The 24,082-nt window shown below is 66.8% G+C and overlaps 1 protein-coding gene across 14 annotated transcripts in view; it reads right to left on the bottom strand.

Moving 5' to 3' along the window:
* The window catches only part of NRXN2 (neurexin 2), a 45,575-nt gene that overhangs the window by 2,491 nt on the left and 19,002 nt on the right, over nucleotides 1-24,082 (bottom strand). For 5 of the 14 annotated variants that reach the window (XM_053968194.1, XM_053968207.1, XM_053968195.1 and 2 more), the window contains 13 exons: nucleotides 22,454-22,837; nucleotides 21,679-21,879; nucleotides 19,957-19,983; nucleotides 18,567-18,686; nucleotides 17,389-17,770; nucleotides 16,525-16,715; nucleotides 15,530-15,703; nucleotides 14,922-15,041; nucleotides 7,861-8,042; nucleotides 7,028-7,199; nucleotides 4,888-4,977; nucleotides 2,782-3,101; nucleotides 2,310-2,388 (listed from right to left, as the gene is read on the bottom strand). In XM_053968194.1, the coding sequence (XP_053824169.1) occupies nucleotides 2,310-2,388; nucleotides 2,782-3,101; nucleotides 4,888-4,977; nucleotides 7,028-7,199; nucleotides 7,861-8,042; nucleotides 14,922-15,041; nucleotides 15,530-15,703; nucleotides 16,525-16,715; nucleotides 17,389-17,770; nucleotides 18,567-18,686; nucleotides 19,957-19,983; nucleotides 21,679-21,879; nucleotides 22,454-22,837 (2,442 nt within the window). The remainder of the gene's footprint in view (nucleotides 1-2,309; nucleotides 2,389-2,781; nucleotides 3,102-4,887; nucleotides 4,978-7,027; nucleotides 7,200-7,860; nucleotides 8,043-14,921; nucleotides 15,042-15,529; nucleotides 15,704-16,524; nucleotides 16,716-17,388; nucleotides 17,771-18,566; nucleotides 18,687-19,956; nucleotides 19,984-21,678; nucleotides 21,880-22,453; nucleotides 22,838-24,082) is intronic. The other 9 variants (XM_053968201.1, XM_053968202.1, XM_053968204.1 and 6 more) reach the window with 3 other exon arrangements.

Genomic DNA, 24,082 nt, shown 5'->3' with positions numbered 1-24,082 from the left:
CCATCATCCATCCATCCATCCATCCATCCATCCATCCATCCATCCATCCATCATCCATCCATCCATCATCCATCATCCATCATCCATCCATCCATCCATCCATCCATCCATCCATCCATCATCCATCCATCATCCATCATCCATCCATCATCCATCATCCATCATCCATCATCCATCCATCCATCCATCCATCCATCCATCCATCCATCCATCCATCATCCATCCATCATCCATCATCCATCCATCATCCATCATCCATCATCCATCCATCCATCCATCCATCCATCCATCCATCCATCATCCATCCATCATCCATCATCCATCCATCATCCATCATCCATCATCCATCCATCCATCATCCATCCATCCATCATCCATCCATCATCCATCATCCATCCATCATCCATCATCCATCATCCATCATCCATCCATCCATCCCTAAATCCATCCATGGATCTTTGAATCCATTTGTCCATCCATCCATCCATCCGTCCATCTGTCCATCCGTCCATCCGTCCATCATCCATCCATCCAATCATCCCTGTATCCATCCATCCATTCCCATGTCCATCCATCCATCCATCCATCCAACCATGTGTCCATCTGTCCATCCACCTGTCCAGCTCTCCATAGATCCACCTATCCGTGTGTCCATCCGTCCATCCCGAAATCCATCCATGCGCCCATCCATCCATCTCTGCATCCGGCCAGCCTTGAACTCATCCATCCCCATCCATCTGTCCGTCCATCCCTCATCCATCCACCCATCCATGGACCACTGTCCATCTGTCCATACAGAGTCCGTTGTCCATCCATTGTCCATCCATTGTCCATCCTCTGTCCATCCTCTGTCCATCCACTGTCCGTCCGCTGTCCGTCCGTCTGTCCCCCGCTCCTCCCCCCTTCCCCTGACCGTTGCCGCCCCTCCCCCACAAGTGGGGTCTTGGGGGGGCCAGAGTGTCCTGGGGACACCCGTGGGGGACACCCGGGTGTCCGGGGGGGACGCAGATGTCCGGGGGGACACCTGTGGGTGCCAGGGCCGGACACGCCCGGCTGTCCAGGTGACACCTGTGGGTGCCAGGTGAGGCCCCAGGTGTCCTGGGGGGGGGTCTCCAGTGTCCAGGTGACACCCGGGGTGTCCAGGGGGTGTCACCGTGTGACACTGGGGGTGGGGGAGGGTCCTTGCTGAGGTCCTGGTGGCAGCGCAGGTGTGGCAGCACAGGTGTGACAGTGCAGGTGTGACCGTGTCACACGGGGTGTCCCCAGACCCCGGGGGGTCCTCCCTGTCCGTCCGAGCGTCCAAGTGTCCGAATGTCCGAGTGTCCGTCCGTCAGGGAAGCGGGGGGATGGGGGAGGGGCTTGCACAGCCCCCGGGCTCAGGTGTGTGCTCGGAATGGGCGGGAACACCTGTGCAGGTGGGGGGTGGGGCCACAGGTGGTGGGCGGGGCCACAGGTGGGAGCGTATGTGCAAGGGGGGGGCACCTGGGTGTGCAAAGGGGGGCACCTGGGTGTGGGGGGGGCTGCGTTTGTGGGGCAGGTGTGAGTGTGAGTTCAGGTGTGTGTGCACACCTGTGCCTGTGTGTGTATGTGAGCAGCTCCTGTTATGTGTGCACAGTTCAGATGTGTGCACCTGTGCAGGTGTGTGTGCACAGTACAGGTGTGTGCACACCTGTGCAGGTGTGTCTGTGGGTGTATGGGCACACCTATACAGGTGTGTGCATGAACAGTTCAGGTGTGTGTGTGTGTGTGTGTGAGCACACCTGTCCAGCTGTGTGTGTGTGCACCTGTCCAGGTGTGTGTGTGTGCATGTGTCCAGGTGTGTGTGTATGTGTGTGTGAGCACACCTGTCCAGGTCTGTGTGTGTGTGTCTGCGTGAGCACACCTGTCCATGTGTGTGTGTGTGTGTGTGTGAGTCTGTGTGAGCACACCTGTCCAGGTGTGTGTGTGTGTGCACCTGTCCAGTTGTGTGTGTGTGTCTGCGTGAGCACACCTGTCCAGGTGTGTGTGTACCTGTCCAGGTGTGTGTGTGTGTACCTGTCCAGGTGTGTGAGCAGCTCCCGTAGCCGCGTGTCCCCCTGCCGTGAGCAGCCTGGCACGTTCCCTGCTCACACGCGTGTGCAACACCCCCGCCCCTCCACACCTGTGCGTGTGCACACCCCCACACCTGTGCGGGGGTCTCACCCCTGCCGGGGGGGTGGGGGAGAGCCCCGGGCTCTGCGGCCGTGTCACACGCGTGTGCGAGGCCGTGCCACACGCGTGTGCGAGGCCGTGCCACACACGCGTGCCCGGGGCCCCGGAGCAGCACCCACCTGTGCCCGGCTCACACTCCTCCAGGTCCTCGTCATCGCTCGGACACTCGGCCGAGGCCACCAGCAGATCGTCCGTGTTCTGGGGGGACACCGGGGGGGGTCAGCATGGGCCTGGGGACCCCCAAACCCCCCTCACCCCCCCAGAGCCCCCCAGGGCCCGGGGAGGGGGGTCAGGGGTCACCTGAGCGCACCCAGGTGTTCGGGATGGTCCCTCCAGCCCCTCTCTGGGGTCCCCCCACACCTGCCCCTCCAGCAGAGCCCCCTCCCCCCATACCCGACCCTTGGGACCCCCCCATCCTCCCCCAAATTCGCTGCAGACCCTCCCCCCTTTTACCGCCTCCCCCCACACCCTGTCCTTGCGAGGACCCTCCCTCAATCCAAACCCCCCCCCCAATTCCCCACTCCCCATTTACCCGTCCCAGTGCCCCCCCTCCCCCCCAGACCCCCTTTCCTCCCCCCCCCCCCGCTTTACCTGGGCGACGGTGTCGCGCAGGGTGGGCGAGCGCCCGCGGCGGGTGGTGGTCGTGGCCATGGTGGTGGTGGTCTCCATGATGGTGGTGGCCATGTCGGGGGGCGCGGGGGTAGCGCCGGGGGGCGCGGGGGGCGGGGGGGGGTCCCCCACGAGCCGCAGGTCCCCCTCGAGCCGCACGCGGGGGTGTCCCTCGGCCGCCAGCGCCAGCAGCTTCAGCCCGTTGTAGTAGAGCCCCGAGAGCTGCCCCTGGAAGGGGCGGCCGCGGTCCCGGCCCCCCACCCGCACGCGCGCCTGGCTGTTGAAGATGGTCAGCTGCCGGCCTGGGGGGGAGAGGGGGGGCTCGCACACCTGGCACACCTGGAACCGGCTCACCTGTGTCACCTGTGCCACCTGTGTCACCTGTGCCACCTGTGTCACCTGTGTCACCTGTGCTACCCCGACATTGTCACCTCACCCACACGCATCCCCCCGGCCCGGTGGAGAGGGGCAGCTGGGGGGATGAGGGGGGGGCTGGCACACGTGTCACACCTGGTACTGGCACACCTGGCTCACCTGTGCTACCTTGATGTTGTCACCCCGACACTGTGACCTCAACACCTTCACCCTGACACTGTCACCCCACACTCACACAGCCCCCAGGGATGGAGAGGGGGGCTGGCACACCTGGCACACCTGGCACACCTGGCACTGGCTCACCTGGCTCATCCTGACACTGTCACCCTGACACAGTCCCATGGATGGACAGGGCAGCTGCACACCTGGCACACCTGGCACGGCCTTATTCCCACACCTGGCACGCCCCCACACTGCCCCACCTGCCTCACCCTGCCACGCCCACCCCCACCATCCCCCGCCCTCAGCCGCACACCTGGGGCACACCTGGGTGTGCACACCCTGCCCCCCCTCCCCCCACACCCCTCCCACCCCCGCCCCCCTCCCCCCCCGGGCAGTTAAAGGGACCCCAACGCCCCCCCCGGCCCCCGGCTCCGCTCGGGCTCAATTCGGCCAATTTTGGGTCATTTGGGGCGGGGGGGAGGGGCAGGGGCCCTGCCTGGGCGGGGCCGGGGCGTGCGAGGGGCGTGCGAGGCTGGGGCGGCTCCTGTGCACACCTGCAGGGCAGACACACCTGTGCGCCTTCCTCACGCACACCTGGCCCTGCTGCACACCTGGCCCTGCTGCACACCTGGCCCTGCTGCACACCTGGCCCTCGTGCACACCTGGCACACACCCCAGCCTTGGTGCACACCTGTCCTGTGCACACCTGGTGCCAAGGCACACACCTGGTGCACACACCAGCCATGGCACACACCTGGCGCACGCCCCAGCCTGGTGCACACCTGTCCTGCGCACACCTGGTGCACACCTGTCCTGCGCACACCTGTCCTGCGCACACCTGGTGCACACCTGCACTGCGCACGCCTGGTGCACGCCCCAGCCATGGTGCACACCTGGTGCGCACCTGTCCTGCGCACACCTGGCGCACGCCCCAGCCATGGTGCACACCTGGTGCACACCTGCACTGCGCACACCTGGCGCAGCCCCGGCCCCGGGCAGTCGCTGGGCAGGTGCGGGTTAGGGGGTTTAGCGGGTTTATGCGGCTTTAGGGGGGCTCTGGGCTCAGCGCGGTTTAGGGGGGCCGTTAGGTGCGTTAGCATCCCTTTAACCAGGTAATGAGGGGGCGGGGCAGGGGCTGGCCCCTCCCCCAACACCTGGGCTCCCCTCCCCGGACACCTGGGGGTCCCTGGACAACGGGGTCCTCTGGGACGTGGCTCCTGGACACCTGTGGGGCCCAGGTGCTGCAACCCCCAAATATCGGGGTCCCAAATGCCGGGATCCCCGAACACCTGGGACCCCAAATGGGTGGGTCCCGCACACCTGAGTCCCCACATTCCGGGGTGCCCAGGTGTGGCGGTGCCCAGGTGTGGGAGCCTCCAGATGTTGGGGGGTCCCAGACACTCCCCAGATCAGTGGGTTCCAGACACCTGGGACCCCAAAATCTCTGGGTCCCGGCCGCAGCGGGGTGCCCAGGTGTGGGGGGGTGCCCAGGTGTGGGGCGTGCCCAGGTGTGGGGGGTGCCCAGGTGTGGGGGGCGCTCGCTGCCGTTACCTTTGTCGAGCAGCCACTCATCGACCACCCGCCCCAGGCGGAAGGGGATGCGCTGCCGCGCCAGCGCCAGCCGCTCGCTGTCCCCGCTGCCTTCGGAGGGAGGAGAAGAGCGTTACGGGGACACGGGGCAGGGCACGGGGACACCGCCAGGGACCGGCGCCGGGGGGGGCATCGGCGGTGGCGTCATGGCGGTGTCACCGTCGGCGGCGCTGTGGTGGGACCGTGGTATCAATGGCACCGTTGGTGTCACCACGATGGGACCCTGATCTCAATGGCACCGTTGGTGTCACCACTGTGGGGTTTTGGTCTTGCCATTGGTGTCACCATCAGCGTCACCATGGTGGGACTGTGATCTCATCATTAGTTGCATCATGAGTGTCACCAAGATGGGAACACGGTGTCATCATTAGTGGCACTCTTGGTGTCACCATCAATGTCACCACGGTGGGATCGTGGTCTGGCCATTGGTGTCACCATCAGCGTCACCATGGTGGGACCGTGGTCTGGCCATTGGTGTCACCATCAATGTCACCATGGTGGGACCGTGGTCTGGCCATTGGTGTCACCATCAGTGTCACCATGGTGGGACCGTGGTCTGGCCATTGGTGTCACCATCAATGTCACCATGGTGGGACCGTGGTCTGGCCATTGGTGTCACCATCAGTGTCACCATGGTGGGACCGTGGTCTGGCCATTGGTGTCACCATCAGTGTCACCATGGTGGGACCATGGTCTGGCCATTGGTGTCACCATCAGTGTCACCATGGTGGGATCGTGGTCTCATTGTTAGTGGCATCATCAGTGCCACCACTGTGGGATGGTGACCTTGCCACTGGTGTCACCATCAGTGTCACCATGATGGGACTGGCCTGGCCATTGCTGTCACCGCCAGTGTCACCACGGTGGGACCATGGAATCATCATTAGCAGCACCACTGGTGTCACCATCAATGTCACCATGATGTGACCGTGACCTCATCACTGGTGGCGCCATCGGTGTCACCATCAGTGTTGACCATGAAGGGATCACAGTGTCACCATGAATGTCACCATGGTGGGACGGTGGCGTCACTGTCAGCGCCATCGGGGTGTGAGCCCGTGGGTGCCACCATCGGCATCGTGATGGTGTGGCCACAGTGTCACCATCGGTGTCACCATCTGTCACCACCAGTGCCACCGTGGCGGGACGGTGGCACAACCATCGTGTCACCACTGGTGCCACCACGCTGTGACCATCAGTGTCCCCACAGCCGTGACGCCCCTGCTGATGTCCCCAGCCCTGGCCATGGTGTCACCGGGGGGGGGTGGGGTTGGCCCTCGGGGGGTTTATGTGGCCTTTAGGGGGGCATTAGCGGGGGAGGGGTGGGGGGTGGCCGTGGGACCCCTCGTTAGCGCTGCCTCGTTAGTGCCCTCGTTAGGGGGGGGCTCTGGGGGTGTCCCCAAGCACCTGGGGTGACCCCGGGGTGTCCAAAGGTGCCATGGGGGGCTTGGGGGGGGCTCTGGGTGCTCCGGGGGCGCCCTGGGGTCCCCATAGGTGCCATAGGGGTGTCCCAGGGTGTCCCTGAGCACCCTGAGGTGCCTTGGGGTGTCCCAGGGGGTGTCCCTGCGGTGTCTCAAGGTGCCCTAGGGGTGTCCCCAAGCACCTGGGGTGTCCCTTGGGTGTCTGTGGGAGCCCTGAGTGGTACCTGGGGGTACCTGGGGGGTCTGTAGGAGCCCTGGGGAACACCTGGGGAACACCTGTGGGGTCTGTAGGAACCTCAGGGGTACCTGGGAAACACCTGTGGGGTCTGTAAGAGACCTGGGGGACACCTGGGGAACACCTGGGGGGTCTGTAGGAACCCTGGGGAACACCTGGGGGGTCTGTAAGAGACCTGGGGGACACCTGGGGAACACCTGTAGGGTCTGTAGGAACCCTGGGGAACACCTGGGGGGTCTGTAAGAGACCTGAGGGTACCTGGGGGGTACCTGTAGGGTCTGTAGGAACCCTGGGGAACACCTGGGGAACACCTGCAGGATCTGTAGGAACCTCAAGGGTACCTGTGGGGTACCTGTGGGGTCTGTAGGAACCCTGGGGAACACCTGGGCCATACCTGGGGGTGTCTCTAGGGGCCCTGGGGTGCCCGGGGCGCGGCGGGGGGTACCTGGCGGGTAGCGCTCGTGCAGGGGGCCGCCGTCCACCTGGAGCGTGGCGTTGCCGCCGCTGCGCGTGAAGCGGACGACGTGGAAGCGCCCATCGCTGACGGCCGCCCCCCGCTCCTCCAGCGCGATGTCCTCGGTGCCCACGTTGAACAGGACCCCCACGGCCCCCTGCACCTGCAGGGTGGGCACGGGGGGCACCGGTGGGTACCTGTCCCACGGACGGACAGCCCCCTTCCGCCAGGGAACGACCCCCAGCTCCCCCCTGCACCCCAATTTTGGCCCCCCCTCACGACTCTGTGGCTGTTAACAGGAAACCACAGAGCCCCCCCGCCCCCCGTACCCCCAAACCCCCCTTGGACCCCAATTTTTTCCCTTCCTGCAGAGCTTCAGGATGTCACCAAATCCAGCCTTTAGCAGGAAGCCCTGGAGCCCCCCAGGACCCCCATTAAACCCCCCCCTTCACCCCAATTTTGTCCCCCTTTCTGCTGTGGAGCTGAGGGAAGTCACCAAACCGGGCCTTGACCAGGAGTCCCCCTGCCCCCCAAATCCCCCTGGCCTCCCCAGGACCCCCATGAACACCCCCAACCCCTAATTTATGACGCGGAGATCTCCTGAAGATCCCCTGCGCCCCCATCACCCCCGTACCCCAATTTTTTTGCCCCCCCTTACAACGTGGAGCTGCAGGAATTCTCCGAGCCCGGCCGCGCTCTCCACGTGCAGCAGCACCCCCAGACCCCCCTAAACCCCCAGACCCCCAGAGTCCCCTGTGCCTCCAGCCCCTCCCAGCCCCCCCACCACCCCCGTACCCCAATTTTTTTGCCCCCCTCCCCCTTACAATGTGGAGCTGCAGGAAGTCTCCGAGCCCGGCCGCGCTCTCCACGCGCAGCAGCACGGCGTCGCGCTGCCGGGTGCTGAAGCCCAGGGCCAGGCGGTCAGCGCGGGTGCTGGGCCGGTCATTGGGGGGCCACGTGTAGGTGATCAGAGCCCCCCCCTTGCCGAAAATGTACGTGGTGCCCGCTGGGGGGGGGGAGAGAAAAAAACGGGGGGGGTCAGGGGGGCAAGCGGAGGGGGGTTGGGGGGAGCCAGATCTGGGGGGAGCTCAGGGCAGGGGGGTTTGGGGGGGGGGGTGGTACTGAATTTGGGGGTCTCAGGGTTTGGGGGGGGACCCTGAGTGCAAGGGGGATCCCCTGGAATTTGGGCATGTAGGGGGGGTCCAGGAGGGACCCTCGAGTTTGGGGAGTGACCCGGAATGTGGGGGTGGGGGAACCCCAGCGTTCATGGGGACTCCTGAACTTGGGGGGGTCCACGGTAACCGTGGGGGGACCCCGAGGAACGCGGGGGGGGGGCTCCGAGACCTGGGGGGGCACCTCTGAATTTGGGGGAGGGGCTGTGGGACCATCAGGACCCCCCCGGGTTTGGGGGTCCCTCTTGGTCCCCTGTCCCCCCCCCCCGTGGCCTTGCACGAGGTGCACAAACCCACCGAAAACACACCCAAACCAGCCAAAAACACCCAAAAAACACCAAACCATCCCAAAACACCCCAAAAAACCCCAGATACACCCAAAACGGTCGCAAAGCACCACAAAGCACCCCAAAACCGGCCCGAAGCACCCCAAAACCGGCCCGAAGCAGCCAATCACACGCGTGTGCGGGGACACGGACGCGGCGCGGACCCCACAGGGCCCCCCCAAACCCCGCCCGGCCCCGGCGCGCGGGGAGGAGGAGGAGGAGGAGGAAGAGGAAGAGGAAGAGGGGGAGGAAGGTTGTTCCAGGTTCCCAAGGCAGCGAGGAGGAGGAAGAGGAGGTGACAGGGGAGGAGGAGGAGGAGGGGGAGGAAGGCCGGGCTGAAGTACCCGTGAGCAGCTGGGGAGGAGGAGGAGGGTGAGAAGAAGGAGGAAGAGGAGGAGGAGAAGGAGGAGGAAGGCTGGCTGGAGTTCCTGGGAGGAGGAGGAGGAGGAGGGGGTTGGGTGTCTGTGAGCAGGAGGAGGAGGAGGAAGAGGAAGAGGGGGAGGATGAAGGCTTTCCCAGGTTCCCAAGGCAGTGAGGAGGAGGAGGGGGAGGAGGAAGAGGAAAGAGGAGGAGGAGAAGAAGGAGGTGAAGGAGAAGGAGGAGGAAGAGGGGGAGGAAGGCCATCTGTGTCCCTGTCATCGTGAAAAGGAGGTTGAAGGAGCCTGAGGCTGAGGATGATGATGATGAGGATGATGATGATGGTTTTGGGGTCCCTGTGAGGAGGCGGAGAGGGAAGGTTGATGAGGAGGGTGATGAAGGCTCACTGAGCTGGCTGTGGGTGAGGAAGGGCTCCTGGATGGCCATGGGGAGGAGGAGGAGGATGAAGGTGATGATGCTGAGGGTGATGAAGGCTCATCGGGGTGCCCATTGATGAGGAAGGGTGTGCAGGTGATGGTGATGAGGAGGATGAAGATGAGGAAGGTGATGATGAGTGGGATGAGGCTAAAGGCGAGGAGGATGAGGAGGATGAGGATGGTGTGGGTGATGATGAAGGCTCACCATGGCACACGTGGTTGATGGTGATGGGGAGGATGAAAAAGATGGAGGTGAGGAGGATGAGGATGAGGATGAGGATGGTGAGAAAGGTGAGGATGAGGATGATGAGGATGAGGAAGGTGAAGATGAGGATGAGGATAAGGATGAGGATGATGATGATGATGGCTCACTGTGGTGCCCATGGGTGAGGAAGGGCGCATGGTTGATGGCAGGGGGGAGGATGAGGATGAGGAGGATGAGGAAGGTGAGGATGAGGATGATGAGGGCTCATTGTGGTGCCCGCAGGTGAGGAGGAAGAGCACGCGGTTGATGGCGATGGGCAGGATGAGGAGGATGAGGAAGGTGAGGATGAGGATGATGAGAATGAGGATGATGAGGAAGGTGAGGATGATGATGAGGATGATGAAAGCTCACCTTGGTGCCCGCGGGTGAGGAAGGGCGCGTGGTTGATGGCAATGGGGAGGATGAGGATGATGAGGAAGGTGAGGATGAGGATGATGAAGATGAGGCAGGTGAGGATGAGGATGGTGAGGATGATGAGGGCTCACCGTGGTGCCCGCGGGTGAGGAAGGGCGCGCGGTTGATGGCGATGGGCAGGATGAGGAGGATGAGGAAGGTGAGGATGAGGATGATGATGATGATGATGAGGAAGGTGAGGATGATGAGGGCTCACCGTGGTGCCCGCGGGTGAGGAAGGGCGCGCGGTTGATGGCGATGGGCAGGATGAGGATGATGAGGAAGGTGAGGATGATGAGGAAGGTGAGGAAGGTGAGGATGAGGGTGAGGATGATGAGGGCTCACCATGGTGCCCGCGGGTGAGGAAGGGCGCGTGGTTGATGGCGATGGGCAGGATGAGGATGATGAGGAAGGTGAGGATGATGAGGAAGGTGAGGAAGGTGAGGATGAGGGTGAGGATGATGAGGGCTCACCATGGTGCCCGCGGGTGAGGAAGGGCGCGTGGTTGATGGCGATGGGCAGGATGAGGATGATGAGGAAGGTGAGGATGATGAGGAAGGTGAGGATGAGGATGGTGAGGATGATGAGGGCTCACCGTGGTGCCCGCGGGTGAGGAAGGGCGCGCGGTTGATGGCGATGGGCAGGATGAGGATGATGAGGAAGGTGAGGATGAGGATGATGATGATGATGATGAGGAAGGTGAGGATGATGAGGGCTCACCGTGGTGCCCGCGGGTGAGGAAGGGCGCGCGGTTGATGGCGATGGGCAGGATGAGGAGGATGAGGAAGGTGAGGATGAGGATGATGATGATGATGATGAGGAAGGTGAGGATGAGGATGATGATGATGATGATGAGGAAGGTGAGGATGATGAGGGCTCACCGTGGTGCCCGCGGGTGAGGAAGGGCGCGCGGTTGATGGCGATGGGCGCCGTGCCGTGCCGCCCGTGGAAGTGGTGCACGTGGTGGGTGGTCGAGAGGCTGGAGGAGACGCGGGCGGGGCGGGCGGGGGGCACCAGCACCCCCAGCACCCCCAGCACCCCCAGCGCCCCCAGCGCCAGCACCCCCAGCGCCCCGGGGCCCCCCCGGCCCCCCATCGGCCCCTCAGCGACCCCCCCCCATCCGGCAGCGCCGGGGGGACCCCGGCGAGGGGGACCCCAAATGGGGGGAGGAGCCCCCGAATGGAGATGGAGGGAGGGGGGAGAGATGGGGGCAGCCCCCGGATTTGGGGGAGGGGGGAACCCCCAAATCGGGGGGGTGAACAAAGAGGGGGGAGCCCCCAAATTGGGGGGGGGGGGGGGGAAGGAGGGGTGGAAGCACCCAAATGGGAGGTGAGGGTGGGGAGGGAGTGGGGACCCCCGAAATGGGTGGAAAAGGGGATGGGGGAGTCCCCAGATGAGGGGGGGAGCCCCCAAATGAAGGGGGTGGTTCCAAAATGAGGGGGTGGAGGTGGGGGGGAAGGGAGACCCCCAAAATGGGGGGGGGTGTGAAAGGAGAGGGGGAGACTCCAAATGAGGGGAGGGGGGTGAAGGGAGAGGGTCAGAGCCCCCAAATGGGGTCTAGGAGGGATTGAACCCCAAAATGGGGGGGGGGAGGAGGTGGGGGGCTCCCAAATTGGGGGGTGGGAGAAGGAGAGGGGGAGCCCCCAGGTAAAGAGGGGGGTGAGAGCAGGGGGGGGACCCCAAAATGTGGGGCTGGGGGTGAAGGGAGGGGGGTGTCCCCAAAAGGGGGGAGGGAGGAAGGTGAGACCCCAAAAGGGGGGTGAAGGGAGAGGGGCAGCCCCAAAAAGGGGGTCTGGGAAGGATTGAGCCCCAAAATGGGGGGGAGGTGGTGAGGGGAGGGGTTGTGCCCCAAAATGAGGCCCCGGGGGAGTTCCTGAACCCTAAAATGGGGTTTGAGGGGGGTTTGTGCCCCAAAAGAGGGTCTAGGGGGGTGCTGAACCCCGAAATGGGGCTGGGGGGGGATCGTGAGCCCCAAATTGGGATCGGGGGGGCTTCAAATCAGCTCAAAAATGGGGAGGGGGGGGCAGTGCCAGCTCAACCCAACCTGAAGTTGGGGAAACCCCAAATCCCCCCGAACCTGGGCCCTGGGTCACCCCACAAGGGCCGGGGGGGTCCCCGAATCCCCCCCCACCAAAATCCACCCACGGGGCTGGGGAGGGGCCCCGGCTCACCCCGAAAATGGGGCTGGGGGAGGCCCTGAGAAACCCCAACCCCCCCAAATCGGGCCGGGGGCGGTCAATCCCCCCCTTCAGTGGGGCTGGGGGCGGCAAATCCCCTAAAATAGACCCGGGGGGGGGGGGGGGCAATCACCCCAGGAGGGGCTGGGGGGAGCCGAATCCCCTGAAATGAGGCCGGGGGGGGCCCGAATCCCCCCAAATGGGGCTGGGGGGGGGGGGATCGCCCGAATCTCCCCCTGGATCGGGGCTGGGGGGGCCCAAATGCCCCCAAAATGGGGCCGGGGGGGGGGCGGCTCCCCCCCTAAAAAAGCGGCGGCGCCCCCAAAGGGCCCCGGGGGTCCCGACCCCCCCTGGGCTGCGGGGCCGGGGGGTCCCGAGCGCCCCCCCCGCGGGGGGTCTGGATCCCCCCCCCGGGGCTCAGCGCATGCGGGGGGGGGGCGCGGGGGGGCCCCGGGGCGGGGGGGGCCAGGGCGGGGGGGGCGCGGGGGGCGCTCAGAGGGGGTCGAGCATGGTCCGGGGGGGGCTCGGGGGGGGGGAATGTGGGGCTGGGAAATGGGGGGGGGGGGTGTGCGGGATGTGGGGTGGGAGCGGGTGGGGGGGGGAGGCCGGGGGGGGGGAGGATGGGGTGCGGGATGTGGGGCAGGAGCGATGCGGGGGGGGGGCTGGGAAATGGAGAGGGGGGGGGGTGCGGGATCGGGGGTGGGGGCGATGTGGGGCCGGGAAATGAGGGGCGGGGGGGGATGCGGGAGGGGGGGAGATGGAGCGGGGGGGGGGGGTGGGGGGCGATGTGGGGCGGGGGCCGGGGGCTGCGGGAGGCTGAGGATGGGGATGAGGATGGGGATGAGGATGAGGATGGCGATGGGGATGAAGCGGGGGCTGTGCCGGGGGGCTCTGGCCTGGGCGGCGGCGGCGGCGCGGTGGGGCCGGAGGGTCGGTGGGGCCGGCGGGGCCGTGGGGCGGTGGGGCCGGCGGGGCGGCGGGGCCGTGGGGCGGTGGGCGCGGGCGGCCGTGGGGCGGCGGCGGCGGCGGCGGCGGCTGCTGCAGCGGGAGGGGCGGGGGCGGGGGAGGGGCGGGGGGAGGGGCCGGGGGGGGGAGGGGCCACGCGCGACCCACGAGGGGGAACCCACGGACCCCCCCGGCGGGGGGCGGGGGGAGCCCCACAGAGCCCCCGGTGGGGGTCGCGGCAGCCCCAGGGCCGCCCCACGGGGAGCCGCGGAGGGGTCCCCGGACCCACGGCCACCCGCGGGGACCCCGCGGGGACAATCGGGGACGATCGGGGGTCGGGGCCGCCCCGCGGGGATCCCTGGAGCCCCACAGAGCCCCCCCCCCTCCCCACCCGTGACCCACAGAGCCCCACAGGCGGAGCTGTCCCCGTGCCCCACGGCGGGGCCCAGCCCCACAGCGACCCTCGGCAGTGCCACCCCCCCCCGCTCCGGTGTCCCCACAGCCTGTCCTGCCCCACGGGGGGGGGGACACCCGTGAGCCACGTCCTGCCCCACGGAGCCCCCCCTCCCCCCCAACGTGAGGGACACGGGTGTCCCACGTGCTGCCACCTGCCCCTCGTTAGGGGCCGTGGGGACACGGGACCCTCGGGCAGGGGACAGAGCCACCCCCGGGCCAGGGACACGTGTCCCTCGTGTCCCTCGTGTCCCTCGTGTCCCTCGTGTCCCTCGTGTGGGAGCCCTGGGGGGACACGGAACCCTCGTGCCAGGCACAGGTGACACAGGTGGCACAGGTGACACGGGTGGCACAGGTGACACGGGTGGCATAGGTGGCACAGGTGACACGGGTGGCACAGGTGACACGGGTGGCATAGGTGGCACAGGTGACACAGGTGGCACAGGTGACACGGGTGGCACAGGTGGCACAGGTGACACGGGTGGCACAGGTGACACAGGTGGCACAGGTGACACGGGTGGCATAGGTGGCACAGGTGACACGGGTGGCACAGGTGACACCCCCGCTGCCACCTGCCCTCCTTAGGGCCATGGGGGCACAAAGGAAGTGACGGAGCCACCTCAGCGAGGGACACTTGTCCCCTTTGTGTGTGGGGGGGGGGGTCACACAGCCGCACACCCCCCGCGCGAGTGACACGCGTGTCCCCTCCGAGGGACAAGGGCCACCTGCCCCCTCTGCTCGCTCCTGGGGGGTCCTGGGCTCCCCCCCGCTGTGGGGTGTCCCCCACCCTGGGACCCCCGAGCCCCTTGTGTGTCCCCTCGTGTCCCCCTGAGCCACGCGTGCCCCTCTGTGGCCCCCAAATCTCCCTGAGCCCCCCGAATCCCCCTGAGCCCCCCACTCAGACTGGGCACGGCCGCTCCTCCAAGCCCCCTGACCCCCCCAAAACCCCTGAGCCCCCCAAATCCCCTCTGTGCCCCCAAATCCCCTCGTGCCCCCCACTCAAACTGGGCACAGCTGCTCTTCCAAGGCCCTGGAGCCCCCCAAATCCCCTCGTGGCCCCCAAATCCCCCTGAGACGCCCACTCAAACTGGGCACAGCCACTCCTCCAAGGCCCCTGACCCCCCCCAAATCCTCTCTGTGCCCCCAAATCCCCTCGTGCCCCCACATCCCCTCTGAGCCCCCCACTCAAACTGGGCAAAGCTTCCCCCCTGAGCCTTCCTGAGCCCCCCCAATCCCTCCTGGCCCCCCCAAACCCCCCTGGCCCCCCACTCACACTTGGCACAGACGCTCCACCGAGTTCCCCCGAGCCCCCCCCCCAGCCCCTCCTGGCCCCCCCAAGCCCCCCTGGCCCCCCACTCACGCTCGGCGCAGCCGGCCCCCCCGAAGGCCGTCATGCTGCAGTCGCAGGTGAAGCCGTCCCACTGCTGCAGGCAAACGCCCCCGTGGGCACACGAGTCCTCGGCGCACGTCGTGCTGGGGCCTGGGGGGCACCGGGCTCGTGGGGACCCCCCCCGGGCTCCCCCAAACCCGGCCCCGGCCGCGGGGGGGGCTCTCCGTGGGCTTTTGTGGCCTTAAATCCCTTCCTCCTCCTCCTCCCCCTCCCTCCACCTTTGTGTCCTCCCCACCCCAAACACCTCCTTGTGCCCCCCCCCCGTGCCCCCCCCCTAGCCCCCTGCCCACCCGTGCACCCCCTAACCCTTCGGAAAACTCCCAGACACTCCCAAAAAAACCCTCCAGACACCCCAAAAAAAAATTCCAGACACCCCCAGACCCCTGCACCCCTCAGCCCTCCCCGGTGCCCCCCAATCCTCACAGTCCCAGCCCCCCCTGCACACCCCCCACACTCTGCAGCCCCCAGACCCCCCCGTTACCCCCCAATTCTCACCATCCCAGCCCCCCCCGCACACCCCCCACACTCTGCAGCCCCCAGACCCCCGTGCCCCCCCCCGTGCCCCCCCCGTTTCTCACCGTCGCAGCCCCTCCGCACGTCCCCCACGCGTCTCAGGGCGTCCCCCAGCAGGTCGGGCAGGCGCCCGTTCAGGTCCAGCGAGGCCAAACAGCCCCGGAAGCCCCCCCGGGAGGCCACGAGCCGCGGGAGGCGGCCCAGGAGCCCCGGGCTGACCCCCCCGACGTACAGCTCACCTGGGGGGGGGGCACGGGGGGGGTCACCTGGCGGGCACCGACCGCTCTGTCCGCACCCCAAAACAGCCTCGGGATGAGCCCCCCTCCCCTGACCTGGGGGGTGTCACCCATGGGGGAGGCTCCCCCCGTGTCACATTGTTCCCCCCCCTCGATGTCCAGGTGCACCCGGGGGACACTGGGGGGGTCACTCAAGGGGTGAGGGGACACCCCCCTGTGGGTACCCCACTGGGGTGACCCCTCCCATCCAGCCTGGGACCATCCCCACACCTGTGCCCTCCCCCAGGTGTCCCCAGGTGTCACCCAGGTGTGTCACCCAGGTAGGTGTATTCCAGGCAATCCCAGGTGCCCCAGGTGTATCCCAGGTGTGTCCCAGCTGTCCCCAGGTGTGTCCCAGCTGTCCCCAGGTGTACCCCAGGTGTGTCCCAGGTGTGTCCCAGCTGTCCCCAGGTGTGTCCCAGGTGCCCCAGGTGTGTCCCAGCTGTCCCCAGGTGTGTCCCAGGTGTGTCCCAGCCGCCCCCAGGTGTGCCCCGCCTGTCCCCCAGGTGTGCCCCAGGTCTCACCCTTGAGCTGCAGCCTGCGGGCGCCCTGCCCGTGCTGGGTCATGAGGTACCCACACACCTGTACCCTCTCCTAGGTGTGCCCCAGGTGCCCCAGGTGATCCCAGGTGTGCCCCAGGTGCTCCAGGTGTGTCCCAGGTGATCCCAGGTGCATCCCAGTTGTGTCCCTGCTGTCCCCAGGTGTATCCCAGGTGTATCCCAGCCATCCCCAGGTGTGTCCCAGGTGTGCCCCACCTGCCCCCCCAGGTGTGCCCCGGGTCTCACCCTTGAGCTGCAGCCCGCGGGCGCCCTGCCCGTGCTGGGTCACGGGTCTCCCGTCCACGCGCAGCCCGTGCAGGGCCCCCCCCTCCCGTGCCACGGCCACCTCGTGCCAGCGCCCGTCGTGCAGCGGCTGCTCCGAGTTGCCCTTCATGAGCGAGGGGCCCTCGCCCAGGTCGAACACGTAGTGGATGTACCTGAAAAGGGGGCGTGGCCTCGTGGGGCGTGGCCTTGTGGCAAAGGGGGGGGACTCACCTGAGGGCGGGGGCTCACCTGGGGAAGGGACAAAGGGACCCCCCCCCCCCAAATACAGGGAGTGTAACTGGGCCGGGGGCGTGGCCAATAGGGGAGGTGTGGCCACATTGGGTGTGGTCGTTATGGGCGTGGCCCGACCCATGAGGAGGAGCTTGTGCCATAGGGGCGGAGCCTAAGGCTGGGTGGGTCACCATGGGGTGGGGGGGCCCCGGAGGGGGTCCCAAGGTCTGAAATGGTTCAGAAGGTCCCCGGGGGGTTTCGGGGTCCTCAGGGCCCCCCTGGTGTCCCCAGGGTTCCCAGGGCACCCAGGAGGTCCCCAGGAGGTTCAGGAGGTCCCCATATGGTTCCCAAGGTCCCCAGGACCTCCCACGTGTCCCAGGTGGTCTCTGACATCCCCTGGAGGTCCCCAAGGTCCCCAGGATGTCCCTAAAGCCCCCACCCAGGACCCCCAACATGTCCCAAGTGGTCTCTGAGCTTCCCAGGTGTTCCCCGAGATCCCCAAGGACCCCACAGGCGTCCCCCAAGATCTGTGAAGATCCCTGAGCTCCCCAGCAGGGGTTTGGTGGCCCCAAGACCTCTGAGGTGCCCAGGACATCCCCCCGGTGTCCCCCTCACCCCTTGACCAGCTCGACGACCAGGAAGTCGGAGCCGCTGCCGCCATTGAAGAGGATGAGGCCGTCGGGCGCCGTGGTCTTGAACTGGAAGAAGAGGTGGAAGGAGGCGAAGGCCTGGAGCGTGGCCAGCGCCACGTAGGAGCCGCGGCCCCCGAAGGCCACCGGGTCGGCCACGATGGCGCGGCGGCCGAAGCGGGCGTTGAGCTCGCAGGAGCTGATGTCGCCGTCGCGGCACAGGTCCAGGTAGGGCAGCCCGTTGAACACCAGCCCGCTCAGGTGGCCCAGGAAGTTGGACGGGACCACGGCCAGGAAGCGGCGCTCGGTGACGATGCCGGTCTCGATGTTGTGGAACTCCAGGCGGGTGTGCGAGCCCGACAGCTGTCCTGGGGGGCGTGGGGGGCACGGGGGTGGCACCGGGAGCGTGTGCCACCGCGCCATGGGTGTGTCCCGTGGACCTCCAGGCTGTGTGCGGTGTCCTCACAGGGCTGGTCACCTTGTCCCCGTGCACCCGTGTCCCCCAGGACCTTCATCCCTGTCCATGAACCTTCATCCCCATCCCATGGACCTTCATCCCTGTCCCATGGACCTTCATCCCCATCCCATGGACCTTCATCCATGTCCCCCAGGACCTTCATCCCTGTCCATGAACCTTCATCCCCATCCCATGGACCTTCATCCATGTCCCCAAGGACCTTCATCCTTGTCCCATGGACCTTTAACTATGTTCCCATGGACCTTCATCTCCATCCCGTGGACCTTCATCCATATCCCCAAGGACCTTCATCGCTGTCCATGGACCTTCATCCCCATCCCATGGACCTTCAACCATGTCCCCATGGACCTGGTTACCATGTCCCCAAGCACCAATATCCCCAAGGACCTTCATCCCTGTCCCACGGACCTTCATCCATGTTCTCATGGACCTTCAACCATGTTCTCATGGACCTTCAACCATGTCCCCAAGCACCAATGTCCCCATGGACCTTCATCCCCATCCCATGGACCTTCATCCCTGTCCTCATGGATCCCTGTCCCATGGACCTTCATCCTCATCCCATGGACTTTCATCCCCGTCCCACGGACCTGCAGCCCCACTGGCCACGTCCCCACGGAGCTGAGCCCCCCGGTGACCCCCAGAACCCAGGCCAAGGTCCCCCCGCCCCGTCCCCGCGGTGTCACCTTCGACGGTGACGTTGTCGACGGCGAGCTGGAGGCTGCGCCCGCGCCGGGCCACCCGCACCGAGTGCCACTCGTTGTCATCCAGCCGCTGCCCCGCGAACAGCGTCTCAGGGCCCTTGCCTGGGGGCAGCGGGGACACCAGGGACACCGGTGACATCAGGGACACCGGGGACACCAGGGGCACCGGGGACACCGGGGACACCGGGGACAGTGGGGACACCAGGGACACCGGTGACATCAGGGACACCGGGGACACCGGGGACAGTGGGGACACCAGGGACACCGGGGACACCGGGGGCACCGGGGACACCGGGGACACCGGGGACACCGGGGACATCAGGGACACCAGGGACACCAGGGACACCGGGGACACCGGTGACATCAGGGACACCGGTGACACCAGGGACACTGGGGACACCGGGGACACCGGGGACAGTGGGGACATCAGGGACACCGGTGACACCAGGGACACTGGGGACACCGGGGACAGTGGGGACATCAGGGACACCGGTGACACCAGGGACACTGGGGACACCGGGGACAGTGGGGACATCAGGGACACCGGGGGCACCAGGGTCATCAGGGGTACCAGGGACACCAGGGACAAGGAGAAACCAGTGGCACCGGGGGACACCAATGTACTGGTGACACCATGGCACTGGGTGACACCAGTGACACTGGGTGACACCAGGACACCAGTGACACCAGGTGACACCAGTGACACTGGGGACACTGGTGACATCAGGGACACCGGGGGCACCGCGGTCATCAGGGACACCAGGGACACTGTGGGACACCAGGGACAAGGAGACACCAGTGGCACCGGGGGACACCACTGTACTGGTGACACCATGGCCCTGGGTGACACCAATGACATTGGGTGACACCAGTGACACCAGGTGACACCAGTGACACTGGGGGACAGCACTGTACTGGGGACACTGGGCCACCAGTACAGGTGACACTGTAGCAGCTGGTGGCACTGGGTGGCACTGGGTGGCACTGGGTGGCACTGGGTGGCACTGGGACACCGTGGCACTGGGTGCCGCCAGATGTTCACAGCTGGAAGCGGCCCAGGAGAGAAGCCGGGGGCACCGCCCAGGTGTGAACCCCTGAACCCACCTGCGCACCCCAAACCCAGGTGGGGGGGTCAGGAGGGGTTTGGGGGTCCCTGTGGAGGTTTTGGGGTGATCCAGAGGGTCTGGGGGTGTCCCCAGGGGGTGTCTCCAGGGGGTTTGGGGCACGTCCCAAGGGGTGTTTGGGGGAGTTTTGGGGGTGTTCATGGGGGGTTTTGGGGGCCGGGTGTCCCAGGGGGGTTGGGGGGTTTGGGGGTGTCCCGGAGGTGTCCCGGGGGTGTCCGGGGGTGTCCCGGGGCGGGGGTGGCACTTACTGGGGTGACAGCCCACGCGGACACAGTCTGGGGAGAGAAGACACGGGTCAGGCCCTTCGCAGCCGCCGCCAGGGGGCGCCCCGGGGACGGGGGGGCGGCCGGGGGGGGCGAGGTGCCAGAGGGGGGGCACTGGGAGGGACTGGGAATGGGATGGAGGGACTGGGATTGGATTGGGAGGGAGTGGAGGGATTGGGAATGGACTGGGATGGACTGGGGGTTACTGGGAATGGACTGGGATGGGGTGGGATGGGATGAGGAATGGGAATAAGATGGGACTGGGAGGACTGGGAGGACTGGGAGGGACTGGGGGGACTGGGAGGGACTGGGAATGTGATGGGAGGGACTGGGAGGACTGGGAGGACTGGGAGGGACTGGGAGGACTGGGAGGGACTGGTTTAGGGGGTCTCTGGCACCTCGCGGGGGGGCACGGCCGCCCTGAGGGCCCAGCCCGGGGGATCCGGGGGGATCCGGGGGGATCCGGGGGGATCCCACCCAGGGCTGGGCCCCCCCTCGTCAACCGCTGCGGGGCGGGGGGGGGCAAACGCCGGGACCCGGGGGGGGCCCAATCCCATGGGGGATCCTCAACTCCCTGGGGGGGTCCCCAACCCCTTAGGGGGGGATCTCCAACCCCTTGGGGGGGTCCACAATCCCACTGGGAGGGTCCCCAATCCAATGGGGGGGTCCCCAACCCCTTAGGGGGGGATCTCCAACCCCTTGGGGGGGTCCACAATCCCATCGGGGGGTCCCCAATCCCATGGGGGGGTCCCCAACCCCTTAGGGGGGATCTCCAACCCCTTGGGGGGGTCCCCACCCTGCAGAGGACCTGCAGCCCCATGGGGGTCCCCCCCAATGTAAGGGGCTGCAGGAGGGGTCCCCGACCCTGGGGGGGTCCCCAATCCTCTGGGGGGGACCCTCAACCCCTCGGGGGGTCCCGGCGCTGTGCCCCAAGTGGCAGCGGGGGGGTCACGAAGGCCCCAATCCCGGTGGGGGGGGGAGGGGGAGGGAGTCGGGGACACCGAGGTGGCTCTGGTGACCCTCCAGGGCCACTTTGGGGGTCACAGGTGCGATTCTGGGGGTGCCTGGGGCACCGTTCTTGGGCCCTGGGCACCATCTGGGGGTCATGAGCTGCTTGAGCAACTCTGGGGGAAGTTTTGGGGTCCCAGGCACCAATTTGACCATTTTGGGATTGCAAGGACCAACCCAGACACCATTTTGGGGAAAATCTTTGGGACCTGGGCACTCTTTTTGGGGTCCTAGGCATGAACCTGACAATTTTAGGGTCAGGAGAAGTGACCTGGGCACCATTTTGCGGTCCTGGCCATCATTCTGAGCTCCCAGCCACCAACATCGGGTCATTTTGGGGCCATAAGCTGCTTTGGGGATATTTTGGGATCCCAAGGATCAACCTGACCATTTTTGGGGTCATAAGAGCTGATTTGGGCACCAGTTTGGCGTCCTGAGCATCACTGTGGCATCCCAGGCACCATTTTGACCATTTTGGGAGGATCCCAGGCACCATTTAAGGGTCCCAGGAACCATTTTAGGGTCCCAAGAACCATTTTAGGGTCCCAGGCCCTATTTTGTAGTCCCAAGAACCATTTTAGGGTCCAGAACCGACTCGGGCCCCGTTTTGGGGAGGATTTCGGGGAGGTCTCGGGGACATTTCAGGGACGTTCCGGGGGTTCTCTGGGGGGCTCTGCGGGGTCTCGGGGGGGGGCTCACCCAGGTTGAGGGTGAGCTTCATGCGCCCCCCGTCCAGCTCGAGGCGCAGGGTGTCGGCCGAGTGGCGCGAGGTGGTGGCCAGGACGAGGCCGAAGGCGCGGGGGGACATGAAGCGCAGGGACACGTCCTCGGCCTCCGTCTGCTCGCCTGGCACCTGCACCTTCAGGTACATGCTGCCGTCATAGCTCAGCACCGCCGCCTCTGCGGGGACAGGGACCCCCGTCACCCTCGGCATGGCCACCCCCGCTGTCCCCAGAGTGTCCCCAGAGTGTCCCCAGGTGTCCCCAGGGTGTCCCCAGGGCTCCCCTGGAGTCAGGACCCCACGGCCAGGTGAGCCCTGCCCTAGCTGAGCACCAGAGCCCGTGGGGGACAAGGGACACTGCCACTGGGTGCCACCCCCCGGGACTGGAGGTGCCTGGGGACCCCCATCTCTGGGGGAGCCACCCATCCAGGGGACACCCAGGTGTCCCGGGGGGCGGGCTCAGGTGTCCAGGTGCTCCCAGGTGTCCCTGGGGACATCCAGGCACCCCCCCCTTCCCCCCAAGAGGGGACCCACCTGTTCAGAGGGTCCCAATCCCCCCATCCCCCCTCCTCACCTGTCCCAGGTACCCCATGCCCCCCTCAGGTGTGACCCCCCAGTCCCCCGCCGTGTCACCTCGGGGTCCCGTGTCACCCTCAATCCCCCCCAGCCCCCCTCCCCCGGCTCACCCAGGTGTTCGGGGGGTGCCACGCCCGCCGTGCGGCCCCACCCCCGCTGTCGCCGCTGTCCCCTCACCTGTCTCGCAGCGCGGCCCCAGGTAGCCGGTGCCGCGACAGTCGCACACGAAGCGGTTCCAGCCCTCGCGACACGTCCCCCCGTTCCGGCAGGGACCGCTGGCGCACAGCCGGGGGGGGTCCCTGGCACAGAGCGGGGCGACCCCCGGGGCCCCCCCGGTGGCCAGGAGCGCCCGCACGTCGCGGCTCCGCCCGTCCACGAACAGGTCCCGCACGCAGCCCACGAAGCCGAGGCGCAGCCCCGCTGCCCAGAGCTCGGGGGGCGCGGGGGGGCCGGGCCGGCCCTCGGGGAGCCCCCCCAGGTACAGCTCGGCCCCCACGTCCAGCACGTCCCGGTCCCCGCTGGCCAGGAACGGCGTGCTGCGGCTGTTCACCGACACCGAGCCTGGGGACAGCGCGGGGACGTCAGGGGACAGCGGGGGGACAGCGGGGGGACAGCGGGGACAGCGGGGACAGTGCGGGACAGCGGGGGGGACATCGGGGGGGACAGCGGGGACAGTGCGGGACAGCGGGGGGACATCGGGGGGACAGCGGGGACAGTGCGGGACAGCGGGGGGACATCGGGGGGGACAGCGCGGGGACAGCAGGGGGACAGCGGGGGGACAGCGGGGACAGTGCGGGGACAGCGCAGGGACAGCGGGGGGACAGTGCGGGGACAGCGCAGGGACAGCGCGGGGACAGCGGGGGGACGTCAGGGGACAGCGGGGGGACAGCGGGGGGGACAGCGGGGGGACAGCGGGGACAGTGCGGGGACAGCGCGGGGACAGCGGGGGGACAGCGGGGACAGCGGGGACAGTGCGGGGACAGCGCGGGGACAGCGGGGACAGCGGGGACAGTGCGGGGACAGCGGGGGGACAGCGGGGACAGTGCGGGGACAGTGCGGGGACAGCGGGGGGACGTCAGGGGACAGTGGGGGGACAGCGGGGGGACAGCGGGGACAGTGCGGGGACAGCGGGGACAGCGGGGACAGTGCGGGGACAGCGGGGACAGCGGGGACAGTGCGGGGACAGCGCGGGGACAGCGGGGGGGACAGCGGGGGGACAGCGGGGGGACAGCGCGGGGACAGCGGGGGGGACATCAGGGGACAGCGGGGGACATCGAGTGCATGGCAAAGGGGGGATAATGGGGACACCCTGCCCCAGCAGCCCCCGCACACCTGAACTGCACCTGTACCACCCCTTGCACACCCGTGTCCCTTCATGTACCCCTTGCACACCTGTGAATGCCCCCAAACCCTCTGTGCACCCCCCCTGCACACCTGTGGATCGCACCTGCGCACCTGTGATCCCTCCGTGTGCTCACACCCTCACACCTGCACAGTCCCTGCACACACCTGCACACCCCTCCTGCACATCTGCACATCCCCTGCACACCTCCACACACCTGCAGACCCCTCTTTGCACACCTGCACACCCCTCTTTACACCCCTGCACACCTTGTGCACACCTGCACACCTCTTTGCACGCCTGCACACCCTGTGCACACCTGCACACCTCTTTGCACACCTCCACACCCCTCTTTGCACACCTGCACCCCTCTTTGCACACCTGCACCCCTCTTTGCACACCTCCGCACCCCTCTTTGCACACCTGCACACCCCTCTTTGCACACCTGGACCCCTCTTTGCACA

Source organism: Vidua chalybeata, chromosome 32 (genome assembly GCF_026979565.1).
Source record: "Vidua chalybeata isolate OUT-0048 chromosome 32, bVidCha1 merged haplotype, whole genome shotgun sequence".
NCBI lineage: Eukaryota > Metazoa > Chordata > Aves > Passeriformes > Viduidae > Vidua > Vidua chalybeata.
The sequence above is the reverse complement of the archived record's forward strand: the minus strand, read 5'-3'. Positions and strand labels throughout refer to the sequence as shown.